Here is a 21,025-nt window from a genome sequence, read left to right as displayed (position 1 = left end):
ATGCAGGATCTGACTATCAAGGGAAGAAAAAAATACACTTGTCAATATTCAAGAAAAGGTCCCCACACCTTTTGGATCTCTATATCTGAATTAAAAAGTGAATAGTAACCGTATACGCTTATAACAATTACAGCACGGAATCAGGCCATCTCGGCCCTTCTACTCTGTGCTGAACTCTTACTCTCACCTCGTCCCACCGACCTGAACTCAGCCCATAACCCTCCATTCCTTTCCTGTCCATATAGCTGTCCAATTTTACTTTAAATGAAAACATTGAACCTGCCTCAACCACTTCTGCTGGAAGCTCGTTCCACACAGCTACCACTCTCTGAGTAAAGAAGTTCCCCCTCATGTTACCCCTAAACGTTTGCCCTTTAACTCTCAACTCGTGTCCTCTTATTTGAATCTCCCTCACTCTCAATGGAAAAAGCCTATCCACATTAAATCTATCTATCCCCCTCATAATTTCAAATACCTCTATCAAGTCCCCCCTCAACCTTCTATGCTCCAAAGAATGAAGACCTAACTTGTTCAACCTTTCTCTGTAACTTAGGAGATGAAACCCAGGCAACATTTTAGTAAATCTCCGCTGTACTCTCCCAGTTTTATTGACATCTTTCCTGTAATTCGGTGACCAGAACTGTATACAATACTCCAAATTTGGCTTTAGCAATGCCTTATAGAATTTCAACATTACATCCCAACTCCTATACTCAATGCTCTGATTTGTAAATGCCAGCATACCAAAAGCTTCCTTCACCACCCTATCCACATGGGATTCCACTTTCAGGGAACTATGCACCATTACTCCTAGATCCCTCTGTTCTTCTGCATTCTTCAGTGCCCTACCATTTACCATGTATGTCCTATTTTGATTAGTCCTACCAAAATGTAGCACCTCACATTTACCAGCATTAAACTTCATCCGCCATCTTTCAGCCCACTCTTCTAACTGGTCTAAATCTCTCTGCAAGCTTTGAGAACCTGCTTCATTATCCACAACTCCACCTATCTTAATATCATCTGCATACTTACTAATCCAATTTACCACCCCATCATCCAGATCATTAATATATATGACAAACAACATTGGACCCAGTACAGATCCCTGAGGCACATCACTAGTCACCATCCTCCTATCTGAGACACAGTTATCCACCACAACTTGCTGGCATCTCCCATCAAGTCACTGCTGAATCCATTTTACTACTTTGATATTAATGCCTAACGATTGAATCTTCTTAACTAACCTTCCGTGTGCAACGTTGTCAAAGGCCTTACTGAAGTCCATATAGACAACATCCACCGCTTTACTCTCATCAACTTTCCTAGTAACCTCATCAAAAAGTTCAATAAGATTTGTCAAACATGACCTTCCATGCACAAATCCATGTTACCTGTTCCTAATCAGACCCTGTCTATCCAGATAATTATATATACCATCTCTGAGAATACTTTCCATCAATTTCCCCACCACTGACGTCAAACTCACAGATCAATAATTGCTAGGTTTACTCTTAGAACCCTTTTTAAACAATGGAACAACATGAGCAATACGCCAATCCTCCGGCACCATCCCCGTTTCCAATGACATTTGAAATATTTCTGTCAGAGCCTCTGTTATTTCCACACTAACTTCCCTCAAGGTCCTAGGAAATATCCTGTCCGGACCCAGAGACTTACCCACTTTTATATTCCTTAAAAGCGTCAGTACTTCCTCTTCTTTAATCATTATACTTTCCATAACTACCTTTCTTGTTTCCTTTACCTTACACAATTCAATAACTTTCTCCCTGGTGAACACCGAAGAAAAGAAATTGTTCAAAATCTCCCCCATCTCTTTTGGCTCCACACATACCCATCCACTCTGATTCTCTAAGGGATCAATTTTATCCCTCACTATCCTTTTGCTATTAATATCTTTTCAAGATCTAAAGAAGACATAATATCCCTGAGCCATTGAACATGGGTACGGGGAACTTCATCTCTCCACTTAAGGAGTACTGCACGTCTAGCTAAAAGAGAGACAAAAGACAATGTTCGTCATTTAGCCGGGATCAAATGCTTGTCAGAGTCTCGTGAAATACCAAAAAAGGATCAGGTTCCAAATGACAGGGACATGTTTTGACCCACTCTCTCTGGGTACATAATGATATCAAAGACCTTTGGCTTGGGCAACAAGTAGCTTTCACATCACAAATGTGCCAGACTCCAATGAGACAGACTACTGCCCTTCCCTTCATATTCATTGGCATTGCCATCACTGAGTTCACCACCGTCAGTCACCTGGGGGAGGGTTCAGGGGAAATATTTATGTACAATACAGAAACTGGTGTCACCTGTGTGTATTGTGGTGATGCAAAAGTTGCTGGAGAATTTACAAGTGGGAAGAAGTGGAATGATATTTGGAAATCTTGACTTTTTGAAGCATAATTTAGCAAGCAAATGACATATTGATGATGTGCAAAAGCTCTGGTGAGAAAATCCTTCATTACCCGTTACAGGCCTGCTACAGAGGTTGTGTGAGAGTGCAGATGAACTCGATCAAACCCAGAGCACATCAAAGTTCTTATCGAGAGTGATTTGCTAGCTGTTAAAATGAATATCTCTCTATATAAAATTCACTGTGCACATGTTGTCACTGGGTAAAAAAATGGACAGTACAAGATTTATGTGTATACAGGTCATTACAAATTAGAGGGTACATTGGTGGGAAGGTGGGGAGACCTCCAGTGTCCCTGATGCCCTCACCTACGAGATGTGCATCCAGCTGCAGCTTGTAACCCTGCACTTTAAGGAGTTGCAGCTTGAAATGGATGAATTCTGGATCATCCAGCAGTTGGAGGGGGTGATGGATATGAAATGAAGAGAGGTGAGTTACACCCAAGGTGCAGGACACAGGAAACTGGGTCAGAGTGAGGAAGGAGAATGAGTTTAACTGGACATCGCAGAGTACTCTTGTGGCCATCCCACACAACAGCAGGTGGACCACTTTAGAAACTGTTGGGGGGCATTACCTGGCAGAGGAAAGTCAAGGGGGTGATAGGGGTTTAGTTACTTAAAAAGAGTGGGAATAAACGGGACCTTTTCAGAATGGCAGGCAGTGACTAGTGGGGAACCACAAGGCTCAGTGCTGGGACCCCAGTTGTTTACAATATATATGAATGACTTAGACGAGGGAATTAAATGCAGCATCTCCAAGTTTGTGGATGACACAAAGCTGGGCGACAGTGTTAGCTGTGAGGAGGATGCTAAGAGGATGCAGGGTGACTTGGATAGGTTAGGTGAGTGGGCAAATTCATGGCAGGTGTAATTTAATGTGGATAAATGTGAGGTTATCCACTTTGGTGGCAAAAACAGGAAAACAGATTATTATCTGAATGGTGGCCGATTAGGAAAAGGGGAGGTGCAACGAGACCTGGGTGTCATTATACACCAGTCATTGAAAGTGGGCATGCAGGTACAGCAGGCGGTGAAAAAGGCGAATGGTATGCTGGCATTCATAGCAAGAGAATTCGAGTACAGGAGCAGGGAGGTACTACTGCAGTTGTACAAGGCCTTGGTGAGACCACACCTGGAGTATTGTGTGCAGTTTTGGTCCCCTGATCTGAGGAAAGACATCCTTGCCATAGAGGGAGTACAAAGAAGGTTCACCAGATTGATTCCTGGGATGGCAGGACTTTCATATGATGAAAGACTAGATCAACTAGGCTTATACTCGTTGGAATTTAGAAGATTGAGGGGGCATCTTATTGAAAGGTATAACATCCTGAAGGGATTGGACAGGCTAGATGCTGGAAGATCGTTCCCGATGTTGGGGAAGTCCAGAACGAGGGGTCACAGTTTGAGGATAAAAGGGAAGCCTTTTAGGACTGAGATGAGAGAAAACTTCTTCACACAGAGAGTGGTGAATCTGTGGAATTCTCTGCCACAGGAAACAGTTGAGGCCAGTTCATTGGCTATATTTAAGAGGGAGTTAGATATGGCCCTTGTGGCTAAAGGGATCAGGGGGTATGGAGGGAAGCCTGGGGCGGGGTTCTGAGTTGGATGATCAGCCATGATCATACTGAATGGCGGTGCAGGCTTGAAGGGCCAAATGGCCTACTCCTGCACTTATTTTCCATGTTTCTAGTTAGGGCAAAAGAACAAGAGGGGACTAATATCCCAGTGGTAAGGCTTGGTAGTGCTAGTGTGGGGAGAGGGGTGTTGTGGTTAAAATAATTTGAAGGGGGAATGGGAGCCAGAATGACAGAACAAGTAGTGGAGAGGGTGAATTGAATTGACTTCATTACATACAGTACACCCTTAATATGCATGAGGAGGAGTAATCTTTACATTACGTCTCCCTCTAAATGTGCAATGTGTAATTTATAGTAATTTATAATAAATAGTTTGTACATAGAACAGGCAATGTAATGTGGAAATGCAATTGTATCAGCATGAATTAATCAGTCTGATGGTCTGGTGGAAGATGATGTCCCGGAGCCTGTTGGTCCTTTTGCTGTGTTACCATTTCCTGGATGGTAGCAGCAGGAACAGTTTGTGGTTGTGGTGAATTGGGTCTCCAATATCCTTTGGGCCCTTTTTACACACCTGTCTCTGTAAATGTCCTGAATAGTGGGAAGTTCACATCTACAGATGTGCTGGGCTGTCCACACCACACTCTGCAGGGTCCTGCGATTAAGGGAAGTACAGTTCCCATACCAGGCAGTGATGCAGCCAGTCAGGATGCTCTCAATTGTGTTCCAGTAGAAAGTTCTTAGGATTTGGGGCCCCATCCCAAACTTCTTCAACCATCTGAGGTGAAGGAAGTGCTGGTGTGCTCTTTTCATAACACAGCCGGTATGTAGAGACCATGTGAGATCCTTGGTGATGTTTATGCCGAGGAACTTAAAAGCTGTTCACCCTCTCAACCCCAGATCCACTGATGTCAATAGGGCTTAGCCTGTCTCCATTCCTCCTGTTGTCCACAATCTGCTCCTTTGTTTTTGTGACAATGAGGGAGAGTTTGTTTTCTTGACACCAGTCAGATGTTGTTCAGACCTCAGGTAGAGTCAGCAATCAAATGGTTGAGCATGGAGCGATGAATATGCTGAGCTGTGTATATCACAATGCAAGAGGCATCGTAGGAAATCCAGATGAGCTCAGGACAGAAAATTATGATATTGTAGTCATTATTGGGACTTGGTTGCACCCAATAGTCTGAAGGATTTAGAGGAACAAATTTCTACAGAGATCAAGGACAATGCCAAGAAACAAAGGTTGATTCAGTAAGTGATTTTAATTTTCCATATATTGACTGGGACTCCCATACTGTAAAAGGACTAGATGGGGTAGAGTTTGTCAAATGTGCTCTTATTCAGTATGCAGAATTCCTGATGTAGGAGTGTCCAATAATCTGTTAGTAAATGATCCAGGGCTGGTGACATAAATTAGTGATCATAATGCCATGAGATTCAAAGTAAAAATGGAAAAAAAGCGGTCTGGACCACGGGTTGAGATTCTAAATTGGAGAAGGGTCAATTCTGAAGGTCTCAGAAAGGATCTGACAAGTGTGGTTTGGGACAGGCTGTTTTCTGGCAAAGGAGTACTTGGTAAGTGGGAGGCCTTCAGAAGTGAAGTTTGAAGGTGTAGAGTTTGTATGTGCCTGCCAAAATAAAAGTTGAAGGGTAACTGGTGCAGGGAAACTTGGTTTTCAAGCGATATTGAGGCCCGGGATATTTTGTTCCTCTGTTGTGGTACAACCAAGGCTCAGGACTACAGTATCATAATTCCACGCCCTGAGCTCATTTGACATTTTTTTTTGTCGTCTTCTGTTGGTTTCTAAAGGCTTCCCAATAGTTTTTGTTCTGTTTTTGCCCTTTCTTTGGCTTTTATGTTGGCTGTGGCTTCTCATTTCAGCCACGGTTGTGTCCTTCTGCCTTTCCAATGCTTCCACTTCTTTGGGATGTATCGATCACTCAGCTCCCGAACTCCTCCCATTGCTGCTCCGTTGTCACTCCTACCTTTTCCTTCCAAACATGTTTATCCAGCTTCTCTGTCATAGAAACATGGAGAGGTTCAGTACACAAACAGGCTATTTGGCCCATCTGGTCAATGCTGAAATAGCATTTAAGCTGTCTAATGCAACTACCTGCACCGGGACCATTGCCCTTGTTACGTAACTGGCAACAATGAATATCAATCGAGACAGGTTATATAAAAACAACCAAACATTTATTAAACAGAGATAAGCAATATAAAAACAAACAAAAACCTTAACTGAAAGTTAACCGCTATGCAGCCGTTCAACAAATCATCACTCAGCACTGGTTCTTAAAGCGTTAAATGCGAAAATAGTTCTTAAAACGGTAAAGTCAAATACGGTTCTTAAAATGGTAAATTCTAAAGTCCGACAGATTTATACATTCAATTGGGAGAGACTTCTCTGGAGAAGGATTTCTTCATTGACACGACTTTCCAGTTTGTTCTGACCAAAGGATTCACGATGCAGGAAATAAACGGCTTAAGACAACTGACCGTCAATTCTAGAGAGCACCTTGCATGAACTACCTTGCTCTTTTGGTATGAGTTATCTTTGATGCAGGTCGCTACTCCTTCAACGAAGACTCAATAAGGTCGATCCTTTATTAAACTGCCGAACATTCCCAACTTCTCTTAATCCTTCGTATCCTGTATTTCGATGAAGTTTTCACTCTCCAGTACTGCTGGAAAAAGGTACATCAGTGCATCTAGCAAAAATTGCCAATCCAGCTCTGTTGTACCTTGCAACAGAAAGTAACACTCCTTTTTAAAAATGAAACTGTGTCATAAAAACAAATATGCAACAGAGACGGAGACACAGACGCACGTTCTAGCTGGAAAACTAAAAACTAAAATCTAACTGCGTCAACTGAGGTCTTCCCTTATATACCCGTGGTGCACGTGTCCCCATGTGACCTCACATCAGCGGGAAAATTACATCAGGTGACCTCCAGAAGACCATTACATCATTCTCACAAAAAAAGAATCACAGATCTCCTTGAGGTATGTAACACCTTCCTCCAAAATAAACATATTGGTCTCTCAAAGAACAAAATTTTAACAATTAACAATTTATACAAAGGTATAAAACTTACAACATACACAATATATACAGTCTTATCTTTCAGCACTTTACAAACTAATATACAGTAGGAGTGTTACAAATTTTAAAATACCACTCCATAAAAACAATTTTTCATTGTACATTTAACATCTAGATAAACGATCAGTGATCACAATGTCTTTACCCTTAATATGAGTGATCAGAATATTGTACTCCTGTAACATTGAACTGTGTTACTAAATTGAAGTTTAATTTCCTTAACCCTTTTCCTTAACGGTCACAGTGGCCTGACCAAATTCACTGTTAGCTAAGTTAATAGTTAAGTTAGCTTTTGAAAGTCTGTCAAATAATTTCCCCACCGCAGTAATATGTGCTTTCCACGTATTATTTCCTGTAACTAAATCATCAATATAGGCATCTGTATCTTTTAATCCCTGAATCATGCTATTAATCATCCTCTGAAATGTACCTGGTGCATTCTTCATCCCAAATGGAAGAACATTATATTCATATAACCCAGATGGGGTTACCAATACTGAAATCTCTCTACCTCTATCTGTCAATGGAACACACCAATAAGCTCTTAACAAATCAATCTTTGTAAGGAATTTGGCTTGTCCAACTTTATCCACACAATCATCTACCCTAGGGATTGGATATGCATCAGTTTTTGTCACAGCATTCACCTTCCTGTAATCTGTACAAAACCTAATACTATTATCTGGCTTAGGCACCATAATGCACAGTGAACTCCAATTCAAATTAGAGTGTCTAATAATATCATTCTCTAACATATACTTAATTTCTTATTTGGCAAGTTCACATTTTTCCCTGTTCATTCGATACGGATGTTGTTTTATGGGTTTTGCATCTCAACATCTACATCAACTGTAGCTACAGTGGCTGTTCTAGGAACATCTGGAAATAAATCTCTGTATTTAAAAATTAACTGTTTCATCTGCTGTCTCTGCTCTGGCTGTAAATAAGCTAATTTTCCATAAATATTTTCTAGAATTTTTGAATTTGGTAACGTGGCTGAAATAATGTTGAGTTTAAAATGAGTTTCAGATGAATCATCCCTTAAGGTTTTATCAAGATCAGACTCATTATTGATCACAATAGTCATAGCAGCAGTCTCTCTCTTAATATGGTTTTATCATATTTATATGACACAGCTGTGTTGTCTTTCTCCGATCTGGGGTTTTTATCACGTAATCTACATCATTTACCTTAGATTTAATCTCATAAGGACCATGAAATTTAGCTTGTAATGGGTTCGTTTGCACTGGGAAAAGAACCAACACCTTATCTCCAGGCTTAAATGACCTCATCCTAGCTTCCTTATCATACCAAGTCTTCATCTTCTCTTGAGCTAATTTAAAATTTCCTTTGCCAAGCTACAAGCTTTATATAATCTTTCTTTAAATTAAAAAAAAACATAATCTAGCAAACTAGTGTGTACCTCTTTATTAATCCACTGTTCTTTCAACAAGGCCAAAGGTCCTCAAACTCTATGCCCAACCACAAGTTCAAAAGGACTAAAACCTAATGATTCCTGTACTGCCTCTCATACTGCAAAAAGTAGTAAATGTATACCTTCATTCCAGTCTTTTTCATTTTCCACACAATATGTCCTAATCATAGTTTTTAATGTAGAATGAAATCTCTCCAAGGCTCCTTGTGATTTTGGATGATAGGCTGATGAGATAATCTGTTTTGCTCCCAGTTTATAAACTATTTGCTGAAACAATCCAGACATACAATGACTACCTTGATCCGGTTGTATTTCCTTAGGCAACCCAAAATAAGTAAAAAAAACTATAAGACCCTTTGTCACAGTTTTGGCTGTTATATTCCTAAGAGGTACTGCCTCTGGAAACCTAGACGCTGTGCACATAATAGTTAACAAATATTGATGTCCAGGTTTAGTTTTTGGCAAAGGACCTACACAGTCTACAATGATTTTTGAGAACGGCTCACCAAGTACTGGAATTGGTTGCAGTGGGGCCACTGGAGTAACCTGATTAGGTTTACCCACAATTTGACATGTATGGGACGTTCTGCAAAATGTCGCTACACCTTGTCTTAAACTAGGCCAATAAAAATGTTTAGAAACTTTGTTCATAGTTTTCTTTACACCTAGATGACCACCCAAAGGAATACTATGAGCCATAGTTAAAACCTCATTTCGATAAACTTTAGGAACTACTACCCGATGATTAACCTCCCATTCCTCACTAGCAGGAATTGTAGGTGCTCTCCACTTTCTCATTAATAGTCCCTTTTCAAAATAATATCCCACTGGTACTTTTTCAATTTCACTATCTGAAAGAGCTTGTTCTTCTGCTATCATCTCCTTCCGAGATAAAGACAAATCTTCCTGGTCAGACTTACCACCAAAATCCTGATCAAATAACGTAGGTAAGAAAGTTTCTGATACATCCTCAAAATTCGAATCTTGAGTTGAACTGTCATGGGTAACAACCTCATCCTGTACATCAGTCTTTTTAGCCATAGCTCTTGTTACAACACAGGAAGAATCTGTGTTAGATTCCCTCTGTGGTTCCTCAGAATTTGAATTTATTTTCAAATGCACTTCAGGAAAAACTTGTCCACATGCTAAATCATTCCATAACAAAAGAGAAACATCATTCACAGTTAAACTGGATTGTAGCCCTACTTTAACAATCCCTGTAACTAATCCTGACCTTAAATTTACTCTATGCAAATGTCCTGGCATGAGGGCACTCCCAACTCCTCTTATATAATTTACCTCACAATGTCAGACTTTAGTCAGACTTCAGACTTCAGATTTTAGCACACTGTCTAATATTAGTGATTGAGAAGCTCCAGTATCTCTAAGTATTCTTATTGGTACTGAATTAGATCCTTCTTTCAAGGATACAAATCCTTCTGTTATAAAAGTTTCATATCCCCTCTTAACTTGGTCAGACTCTGACACATCTTCATTAATGTTTTCTAAACCCTGTGAATTTAAAGGTGTTTCAATATGCTGCACACAAGCATCTGGGTCGGCTTCTTTCTCTTTCTTTTTCAATCAAAAGCAATTAGCTATTACATGTCCAGGTTTCTTACAATAATTACAAATAATACCAAAAATGTCTTTCCTTCACATGTCTCCCTTCATCCTTACTTTTCTCACTCACTTCAGGTTTAATTTCTGGTTTACATTGACTCTCTGTGCTATTTTTCCTTTTAAAAATTTTACCTGCAGAAAATTTATTCTTATGAATTAAAGCATATTCATCAGCTAATTTAGCAATCTCCTGCAATGTAGCAGTGTCCCTTTCATTTAAGTATGTTCTCACTTCAACAGGAATGCTTCTTTTAAATTCCTCCAGTAAAATCAACTCTTTTAATGTATTAAACTCCCCATTCACATTTTTAGAGGAAACCCATCTCTCAAAACACATAGATTTCTCATAGGCAAATTCTACATAAGTTTTTTCCACAGATTTCTTCAAATTTCTGTATCTTTCTCTATACGCTTCCGGAACCAACTCATATGCCTTTAATATATGCTGTTTAACAGTATCATAATCCAGTGCTTGCTCAGCATTTAAAGCTGTATAAACTTGTTGTGCCTTGCCTTTAGTTACACTCCGTAACATCACGCGGCCATTGCTCTTTCGGCCACTTTAAACTCAGTGCATCGGTTTCGAAATGCTGGAAATATTTGTCCACTTCAGCTTCATTAAATGGAGGAGCCAAAATAACCTCACGACTAGCAATAAACTGTTTCTTAGAACCAGAAGACTGATTTCCCATCCTTAATTTCTCCATCTCAAACTCAAATTTCCTCCGGTTTTCAGCTTCCCTTTCTTCAAATGCCCTTTTTTTAATTAGCCTCTCTTTTGGCCATTTCCACTTTAAATCTTTCAAACGTCAACTGTTCAAGGTGCAACTGCATTTCCAGATTAGTCATTGGAAACCTATCTAACACCTCATCATCAAACGTTTTCAAACTAATATAATGCTCAGCGATTTTTCTTTGTATTAAAGCCTTTGTGGTATTCTTTGTAATTCCTTTAATATCCAACCTCCTCGCAATCTCCAATACCTCAGGTTTTTTTGCATTCACTAAAGACACCGAGTCAGGCATGTCCATAAACTCGTTAATATTCATTGTTGCCGAATACCACTCACACACCAATCCAACTCAAAAAAATCGGGTATTTTCCTTTTCCAAATCAGAATGGCAATTATCAGCACTTAACCTCAAAATCGGAACATCTCCTGGCTGAGCCCCCACAAATTATGTTATGTAACCAGCAACAATGAATATCAATTGAGACAGGTTATAGAAAAACAACCAAACATTTATTGAAGACGGATAAACAATATAAAAACAAACAAAAACCTTAACCGGAAGTTATGCGGCCGTTCAACAAATCGTCACTCAGCACTGGTTCTTAAAGCGTTAAATGTGAAAACAGTTCATAAAGCAGTAAAGTCAAATACGGTTCTTAAAATGGTAAATTCGAAAGTCCAACAGATTTATACATTCAATTGGGAGAGACTTCTCTGGAGAAGGATTTCTTCATTGACACGACTTTCCTGTTTGTTCTGACCAAAGGATTCATGATGCAGGAAATAAACGGCTTAAAACAACTGACCGTCAATTCTAGAGAGCACCTTGCATGAACTACCTTGCTCTTTTGGTATGAGTTATCTTCGATGCAGGTCGCTACTCCTTCAACAAAGACTCAATAAGGTCGATCATTTATTAAGCTGCCAAACATTCCTGATTTCTCTTAATCCTTCGGGTCCTGTACTTTGAAAAAGTCTTCACTCTCCAATACTGCTGGAAAAATGTACATCAACACATCTAGCAAAAATTTGCAGTCCAGCACTATTGTATCTTCAAACAGAACGTAACATGCCGTTTTAAAAATGAAACTGCGTCATAAAAACAAATACGCAATAGAAACGGAGACACAGACGCACGTTCTAGCTGGAAAACTAAAAACTAAAAACTAACTGCGTCATCTGAGGTCTTCCCTTATATACCCATGGTGAAAATGTCCTCACGTGACCTCACATCGGCGGGAAAATTACATCAGGTGACCTCCAAAAGAGCATTACATCGTTCTCACAAAAAAAATCACATCTCCTTGAGGTATGTAACACCCTCCATACCCCTACCATCCAGGCTCCCATCCGAACTTCTTTTAAATGGTGAAACTGAGCTCACATTCACCACTTGTGCTGGCATCTCATTCCACACTCTCACAACCATTTCAATAAAGAGATTTTCCAAATGTTCCCATTAAATTTTCACCTTCCCCACTTACCCATGACCTCTGGTCATCATCCCACCCAACCTCAGTGGAAAAAGCTGCTTGCAATTACCCTATCTATACCGTCATAATTTTGTAGACTTTTAACAAATCCTCAAGGCAATGTATAATTTCCTTGTTTATGTTTAGAGCCTTTTTTAGGTGTATAAAATGATGAGGGGCATTGATCGTGTGGATCGCCAGAGGTTTTTTCCCAGGGCTGAAATGGCAAACACGAGGGGGTATAGTTTTAAGGTGCTTTGAAATAGATACCGAGGGGATGACAGGGGTAAGTTTTTTACACAGAGAGTGCTGGGTGCGTGGAATGCACTGCCAGCTATTTGTGTGAGAGTGTTTCAGTTCCTACCAGTCACCCACGCAGCTCAGTGGGAACAGGGAATAATACGAATAGACAGAGTCAAACTGAGCCAGGTCACAGATTGGAGATGGCAGAAATTCCCATTGTTATCGAGACAGGAACAGTATCAGAGAATATGTTGGTCATTCTAGATACCAGCACTGTGCCCAGTTAGAAGATGATTTCTCTCTCGAACTTGGATTGAACCTCACTGTAATAGTGTGATGCCAGATCACACCTTGACAACTCAAGTGATCTCATCTGAAATACTGTCTTACACCCATTGATGGATTTTGTAAATATTTTTACAGGTTAAAAATGACAAGGAATTTGTCTGTGGGAATCTCGAACACAGCAAGCCAGTTTTGCTGTCTCTAGCCGGATATTTAAGAAGTGGAGCAAGGGATTCACTTGATCATCCTTTGTGCTCGGACTGTGACGAGGGATTCACTCGATCATCTGACAGACTGGCACGCCCGTCATTTTACACAAGGACCTACACGTTCACCTGCTCCGACAGTGGGAATGGATTCAGTCCGTCATTTCAACTGAAGATATATCAGCAGGTTCACACAGGACAAGGCCATTCATTTGTCCTGTGTGTGAGAAGGCATTCAGTTGGTCTTCCCACCTGTGGACACACCAGTCGGTTCACCCTGGGCAGAGGCTGGTCAGCTGCTGAATTTGTGGGGAAGAATACACTCGGTCATCTGACCTAATGGCTCACCAGCAAGTTCACACTAGGGAGAGGTTGTACACCTGCTCGGACTGTGGGAAGGGATTTACTAAATCATCTCACCTACTGAGGCACCAGTCAGTACACACTGGGGAGAGGCCATTCACCTGCTCCGACTGTGGGAAGGGATTCACTTTGTCATCCCAACTGAAGGTACATCAGCGAGTTCACACTGGGGAGAGGCCGTTCACCTGCTCCGACTGTGGGAAGGGATTCACTTTGTCATCCCAATTGAAGGTACATCAGCGAGTTCACACTGGGGAGAGGCCGTTCACCTGCTCCGACTGTGGGAAGGGATTCACTTTGTCATCCCAATTGAAGGTACATCAGCGAGTTCACACTGGGGAGAGGCCGTTCACCTGCCCAGACTGTGGGAAGAGATTCACTCGGTCATCTCATCTACAGAGACACCAGCGAATTCACACTGGGGAGAGGCCATTCACCTGCACAGTGTGTGGGAAGCGATTCACTCGGCCATCCCACCTACAAGCACACTGGTCTGTTCACACTGGGGAGAGGCCGTTCACCTGCTCAGTGTGTGGGAATAGATTCACTTGCTCATCCCACCTGAAGGTACATCAGCGAGTTCACACCGGGGAGAGGCCGTTTATCTGCTCAGACTGCGGGAAGGGATTCACTTGCTCATACCAACTGAAGGTGCATGAGCTAGTTCATACTGGAGAGAGGCCATTCACCTGCTCAGACTGTGGGAAGGGATTCACTTGCTCATCCCAACTGAAGGTACATCAGCGAGTTCACACTGGGGAGAGGCCATTCACTTGCTCAGTGTGTGGGAAGGGATTCACTCGATCATCCCACCTGCAAGTACACTCGTCTGTTCACACTGGAGAGAGACCGTTCACCTGCTCAAACTGTGGGAAAGGATTCACTCAGTCATCTGAACTGAAGGTACATCAGCGAGTTCACACTGGAGAGAGGCCGTTCACCTGCTCAGACTGTGGGAAAGAATTCATTTGCTCATCCAAACTGAAGGTACATCAGCGAGTTCACACTGGGGAGAGGCCATTCACCTGCTCAGTGTGTGGGAAGGGATTCACTTGCTCATCCCAACTGATGGTACATCAGCGAGTTCACACTGGGGAGAGGCCGTTCACCTGCTCAAACTGCGGGAAGGGATTCACTCAGTCATCTGAACTGAAGGTACACCAGCGAGTTCACACTGGGGAACGGCCGTTCATCTGCTCAAACTGCGGGAAGGGATTCACTTGCTCATCCCAACTGAAGGCACATAGGCGAGTTCACACTGGGGAGAGGCCGTTCACCTGCTTGCACTGTGGGAAGGGATTTACTTCCTCATCCCAACTGAAGGTACATCAGCGAGTTCACACTGGGGAGAGGCCGTTCACCTGCTCAGACTGTGGGAAGGGATTCACTCAGTCATCCGCCCTAATGGCACACCAGCGAGTTCACAGTGGGGAGCGGCCGTACACCTGCTCTGTCTGTGGGAAGGGATTCACTCAGTCATGCACCCTACAGAGACACGAGCGAGTTCACAGTGGGGAGCGGCCGTTCACCTGCTCAGATTGTGGGAAAGGATTTACTCAGGCATCCGAACTACAGGCACACCGGTCAGTTCATACTGGGGAGTGGCCGTTCACCTGCTCAGTCTGTGGGAAGGGATTCACTTGGTCAACTGAACTACAGGCACACCAGTCAGTTCATACTGGGGAGAGGCCGTTCACCTGCTCAGTCTGTGGGAAGGGATTCACTAAGTCATATCAACTGAAGGTACATCAGCACGTTCACACTGGAGAGAGGCCGTTCACCTGCTCAGACTGTGGAAAAGGATTCACTTCGTCATCTCAACTACTGACGCACCAGCGAGTTCACACTGGAGAGAGGCCGTTCACCTGCCGAGACTGTGGGAAGGGATTCACTCGGTCATCTCATCTACAGAGACACCAGCGTGTTCACACAGGGGAGAGGCCATTCAGCTGCTCAGTGTGTGGGAAGGGATTCACTCGGTCATCGAATCTACAGAAACACCAGCGAGTTCACACCGAGTAGAGGCCAATCAGCTGCTCAGACTTTGGGAGGAGATTCTCTGAGCACTCTGCACCGAATGTGCATCATTGGGTTGACAGTGGGGAGAGGCCGTTCGACAGCTGTGAATGTGGGAAGCGATTCACTCAGTATTCTAACCTGATGTAACTCTCACTTTGACTGGCAGCTTAATATAGGGGGTGATAGCCCCCCCCCCCCCAGCCCGGCCAGTCTTAAGAAATCTTGTTTGGGTGGATGCTGCTTGATGTGTTCCCTGTTACAAATCAGTACCCTGAGAAAACAAACGGTACATAATCTGTGATTAAACGTTTGGGCTTTATAGTTTCTTACTTTGACTATAGAACGAGTAAAAAAAATAATGAAGAAGAAAGGCCCAATCTCTCCATTCATGTCTTCTCATCGCTCCCCGGCAAAAGACTGCAAAAATCTCTCTTCCAGACTCCCAAGAAAGAACAACATTTCTCTCATTGGATAGCCCTGCGTTCCAAAACCCTGTTGTCTCTAGTCGTAACCTAAACATTGCTGCTACAGAGAAACCGTTACCTCAGCAGTGATGCATTGCAGAGAGGCCATTCCATTAGCAGTGAAACCTCACAGCATGTTACACTTGTGACATAGTACTGGAATGTTTCAATAAGCTGCTTGCTGGATATTTGTCCATCACCGTTGCTGAATGCAATTTTGAGAGTGACTGTTGGTGCTGAACTCTGCAATTATTGCTGCTGCTCACCACACCCAGTCTGCACCCTGGTCACTGAGCATGGGAGGAGTTTCTTCTGCTGCATATTCACCTTTATTGGGACTGGAGTTTTATATGGACTGGAGTGGAGAGCGGCCAGTGAAGGAGTGGAGCTTTGAGGCTTTGGCTCGAGAGGTTCTGGCAGTTGGATTGTGCAATCATGTCAATCAAGATTTGAACAGCTCAGAATGCAGCTGATTGGGCAATCAAGGTCAGGGGACCAAGCAATTTGATTGGGCAATTGTAAATTGAGAAGCTCAACAAACAAGTAAAAAGAGGGGTAGCTGAAGCGGAGCGGCCAGTGAGTGAGTGGGCCAGTGAAGGAGTGGAGCTTTGAGGCTTTGGCTCGAGAGGTTTCGGCGAGAAGAGGCAGAGGACGAGCTTGCTCCCAGTAAGGTAAGGCTGGGTATGTTTCTTTAATTATTTTGATTAACTTAGGAGTTGGTAATGGAGGCAGTAGATAGGACAGTCCAGTGCTCTGATTGTAGGATGTGGGAAGTGAGGGACAGCACAATTGTCTCTGATGACTAAACCTCAGGGATCTGTACTAGGTCCAATGTTGTTTGTCATATATATTAATGATCTGGATGATGGGGTGGTAAATTGGATGAGTAAGTATTAGATGATACTGAGATAGGTGGAGTTGTGGATAATGAAGAATATTTTCAAAGCTTGCAGACAGGATTTAGACCACTTAGAAGAGTGGGCTGAAAGATGGCAGAAGGAGTTTAATGCTGATAAATGTGAGGTGCTGCATTTTGGTAGGAGTGATCAAAATAGGGCATACATGGTAAATGGTAGGGCATTGAAGAATGCAGTAGAACAGAGGGATCTAGGAGTAATGGTGCATAGTTCCCTGAAGGTGGAGTCTCGTTTGGATAGGGTGGTGAAGAAAGCTTTTGGTATGCTGGCCTTTATAAATCAGAGCATTGAGTATAGGAGTTGGGATGTAATGTTGAAATCGTACAAGGCATTGGTAAGGCCAAATTTGGAGTATTGTATACAGTTCTGATCACTGAATTATAGGAAAGATGTCAATAAAATTGAGAGAGTACAGAGGAGATTTACTAAAATGTTGCCTGGATTTCATCTCCTAAGTTACAGCAAAAGGTTGAACAAATTAGGTCTTTATTCTTTGGAGCGTAAGAATATTGGGAGTTAGGAAAAAAGTTAAAAAGCAGGACCTCAAGGGTGGTAATCTCAGGATTGCTGCCTGTGCCACGAGACAGAGAGGGTAGGAACAGGAAGTCATGGCAGTTGAATGCGTGGCTGAAGAGTTGGTGCAGGGGGCAGGGGTTCAGATTTCTGGATCATTGGGATCTCTTCTGGGGAAGGTCTGACCTGTACAACAAGGACGGGCTGCACCTGAACTGGAAAGGAACCAATATCCTGGTGGGCAGGTTTGCTGGAGCTGTTGGGGAGGGTTTAAACTAGTTTGTCAGGGGGGTGGGAATCAGAATGTGAGTGCAGAGAGGAGGGTAGAAGGACAAGGGCATGATGCTATGTGTTCTGAGTTGCTGAGGAAGGACAGGCAGGGGACAAAACATACATGTAGCCAGTTCGAGGGGTTGAAGTGTGTCTATTTCAATGCCAGGAGTATTAGGAATAAAGGGGATGAACTTAGAAAATGGATCAGTACGTGGAACTACGATGTTGTGGCCGTTACTGAAACTTGGCTGGAGGAAGGGCAGGATTGGCTGATGCAGGTACCGGGGTTTAGGTGTTTTAAAAGGAATAGGATGGGAGGTAGAAAAGGGGGGGAGTAGCATTACTGATCAGGGATAGTATCACAGCTGTAGGAAGGGAGGTCGCTGCAGAGGGGGTGTCCACTGAGTCGGTGTGGGTGGAAGTCACAAATAGGAAGGGATCAATCACTGTGCCGGGAGTGGTCTATAGGCCCCCAAATAGCCCTCGGGACATCGAGGAGCAGATAAGCAGGCAGATTTTAGAATGGTGCAGGAAATACAGGGTTGTAGTTATGGGTGATTTCAACTTCCCTCATATTGACTGGCACCTCCTGACTGCAAGGGGGATAGATGGGGCTGAATTTGTCAGGTGTGTTCAAGAAGGATTCCTGACACAGTATGTGGACCGTTCGACGAGAGGAGAGGCCATACTGGATCTAGTTCTGGGTAATGAACCTGGTCAGGTGGCAGACATCTTGGTGGGGGAGCATTTTGGTGAGAGTGACCACAACTCCCTTAGCTTCAGCATAGCTATGGAAAAGGATAAAAACAGACAAAATGGGAAAGTGCTTAACTGGAGAAGGGCTAACTATGAATGGATGAGGCAGGAACTAGCGAGAGTAAATTGGAAACAGGTGTTGAAAGGTGAAAGCACAGAAGTAATGTGGAGGAAGTTTAGGGACCACTTGTGCTGGGTTCAGGATAGGTTTGTCCCACTGAGGCAAGGAAAAAATGGTCGGAAAAGGGAACCGTGGCTGACGAAACACGCGAGGCAACTCGTCAAGTGGAAGAAGGAAGCAGATGTTAGATATAAGAAGCAGTCAGAGCCCTGTTGGCCGCTTTTCGATTGCTCCTACCCTGTTTACTTAATTGTCTCCTACCAGTCTTTTTTTTTTGAAACCTTATTATAAAACTTCAATACTGCTTTACTGTGGCTGGGAAAAGAACCAAAGCGTTTGCAAAAGAAAGAGAAACAGAAGATGAATCCGCAGTCACTTTGGATTCAATCAGTGACTTCCTTAAACGGCAAAAGTAGGAATTCTGTGAAGAGTTTCAACGGCTTAACAGCAAATTGGATACAATTCAGCGAACTTTATTTGAGCATGAGAACCAAATTCAGGAGAATACTGCGAAGCTAATGTTACTTGAAGAGGACACTGAAGATACAATTAAACTCTGCAAAGAGTTATCTTTATCCAATGATAAAATGCTGAGAAGGATCATCAGTCTCGAAAATAAAAATAGGAGAAATAACTTGCGAATCCTGGGTCTTGAAGAATCAATTGAATGCGCTGACCCTACGAAGTTTTTTGCAAACTTTCTGAAGCAGATTTTCCCTGCTTTATTCACATCTGAGCTGAAGCTCGATCGAGCTTCTCGCTCTCTGACTTTGAAGCCATTGTCCTTGGTGGCGAAACCCAGATCGATCAGACTAGTCTTTCATGAATTTCGTATGAAGGACCTTTTAATTCACCATACCCGGAGACAAGGAATGATCGATTTCCAAAATTGCAAGGTTAGATTTGTGGAAGACTATTCACCTGAAGTTTTGGCTGATCGCATGAAATATAAAGAAGTTATGTCGGAATTTTATAATAAAGGGTATAAACCATCTCTTCAGTTCCCCGCACGTCTGAGTATTGTTTTGAAGAACGGATTGCGAAAAAGAATAAATTCAGTTGAAGATGCAAAAGAGTTTCTGAAGGATGAATTCTAAAACTGTTATACTTCTTATTTGATCAAGTTTTTTTCTTCTGTTAATATGAATTTGAAATAAGGTTACGTTTTGGCTGTTCATATATTGTCTTTTGTTATATATTTTTTGATACTACTTTATTTTATCCCTTTTTGAGGCTTTCTTTTAATACAGCTTTCTTTGAATTTGTTTAAATTGATCCTTTCACATTTTCAAATACTAAGTTGTTTTACTTTTTATGTTGTGTGTTGGTAGGGACATAATGACATCGCAGGACTGGAGTTCTTTCTGTCAACAGGATTTTTTGGGGCCGGTACTTAGTTCTTAGCTCACTGACTGTCTATTGGTGAGCTTTCTCGCTTTGGGTAGGGGAGGGGGTAGGGCCTATTTCTCTCTGGGAGCTGTGTTGGGTTGAATATATGATTGTTTGTTTCAATACCTTACTTTACGGTTTGCTTTCTAGTTTTAATAACTTATGGCCAGATCTTTTAATTACATGTTGATTGGTATTTAAAATGGTTTGAAATATTCACCTGTTTAGTTTGAATGTGAAAGGGTGAATCACCCCACCAAAAGGAACAAAGTGTTTGCTTATATTAAAAAAATGAAAGCACCCATTATTTTTTTTTTACAAGAAACACACATACACAGCTGTGATACCTTACGTTTTTTTTACTGAGTGGAAGGGTAAGGAATTCTACTCTTCGTTTAACGCAAAATCCCGTGGAGTTTCGATTTTTTGTAGATACTACAGTTCCCTTTATTCAGCATAAAGTTGTTTCGGACCCTAATGGTCGATTTGTTATTGTATCAGGGAGTTTAGACAGTAAGTTGATTGTTTTTGCTCATGTTTATGCCCCCAATGTAGATGATCCAGGATTTTTTGAGCGTCTATTTTCATATTTGCTAGATTTGTGTACTTACGCCCTTGTGATGGGAGGAGATTTTAACTGCTGGTTAGATCCAGTATTTGATCACTCATTTGTTAAACCAGCCACACTTAATAAATCAGCTTTGTTTATCCAATCTTTTCTAACTAAATGTGGTATAGTTGATGTTTGGCGATTTCTTCATCTGACGGACAGGGAGTATTCTTTTTTCTCTCATGTCTATCATTCTTATACCGGGATTGACTTTATTTTTATTGATAGTCAAATGATTCCATTAGTTCGATCAATTGAATATAAAGAGATTGCTATCTCTGACCACTCTCCTGTAATTCTATCTTTAAATCTTCCTGGTCCTATCCCCATGAGTAGATTTTGGCGATTTAATTCAACTCTGTTATCCGATGAGGATTTTTTAAAAAAATTATGGAGAATCAAATTACTCTTTATTTTTGAAGAAAATACGTTGGAAGAGGCGTCTAGCCTGATTATATGGGATACTTTTAAAGCAT

The 21,025-nt window shown here is 42.0% G+C and overlaps 1 protein-coding gene across 1 annotated transcript in view; it reads left to right on the top strand.

Annotated features, from left to right (window-relative positions):
• LOC140208413 (uncharacterized) overlaps nt 1-18,789 on the top strand; it is a 32,034-nt gene extending 13,245 nt beyond the window's left edge. Inside the window, 2 exon segments of the mRNA XM_072277077.1 lie at nt 13,490-15,503; nt 15,505-18,789. Of these exon segments, the coding sequence (XP_072133178.1) occupies nt 13,490-15,503; nt 15,505-15,648 (2,158 nt within the window). The 3' untranslated portion in view covers nt 15,649-18,789.
• Nucleotides 18,790-21,025: the final 2,236 nt, after the last annotated feature.

This window comes from Mobula birostris, chromosome 13 (assembly GCF_030028105.1).
Source record: "Mobula birostris isolate sMobBir1 chromosome 13, sMobBir1.hap1, whole genome shotgun sequence".
Taxonomy (NCBI): domain Eukaryota; kingdom Metazoa; phylum Chordata; class Chondrichthyes; order Myliobatiformes; family Myliobatidae; genus Mobula; species Mobula birostris.
The sequence above is the reverse complement of the archived record's forward strand: the minus strand, read 5'-3'. Positions and strand labels throughout refer to the sequence as shown.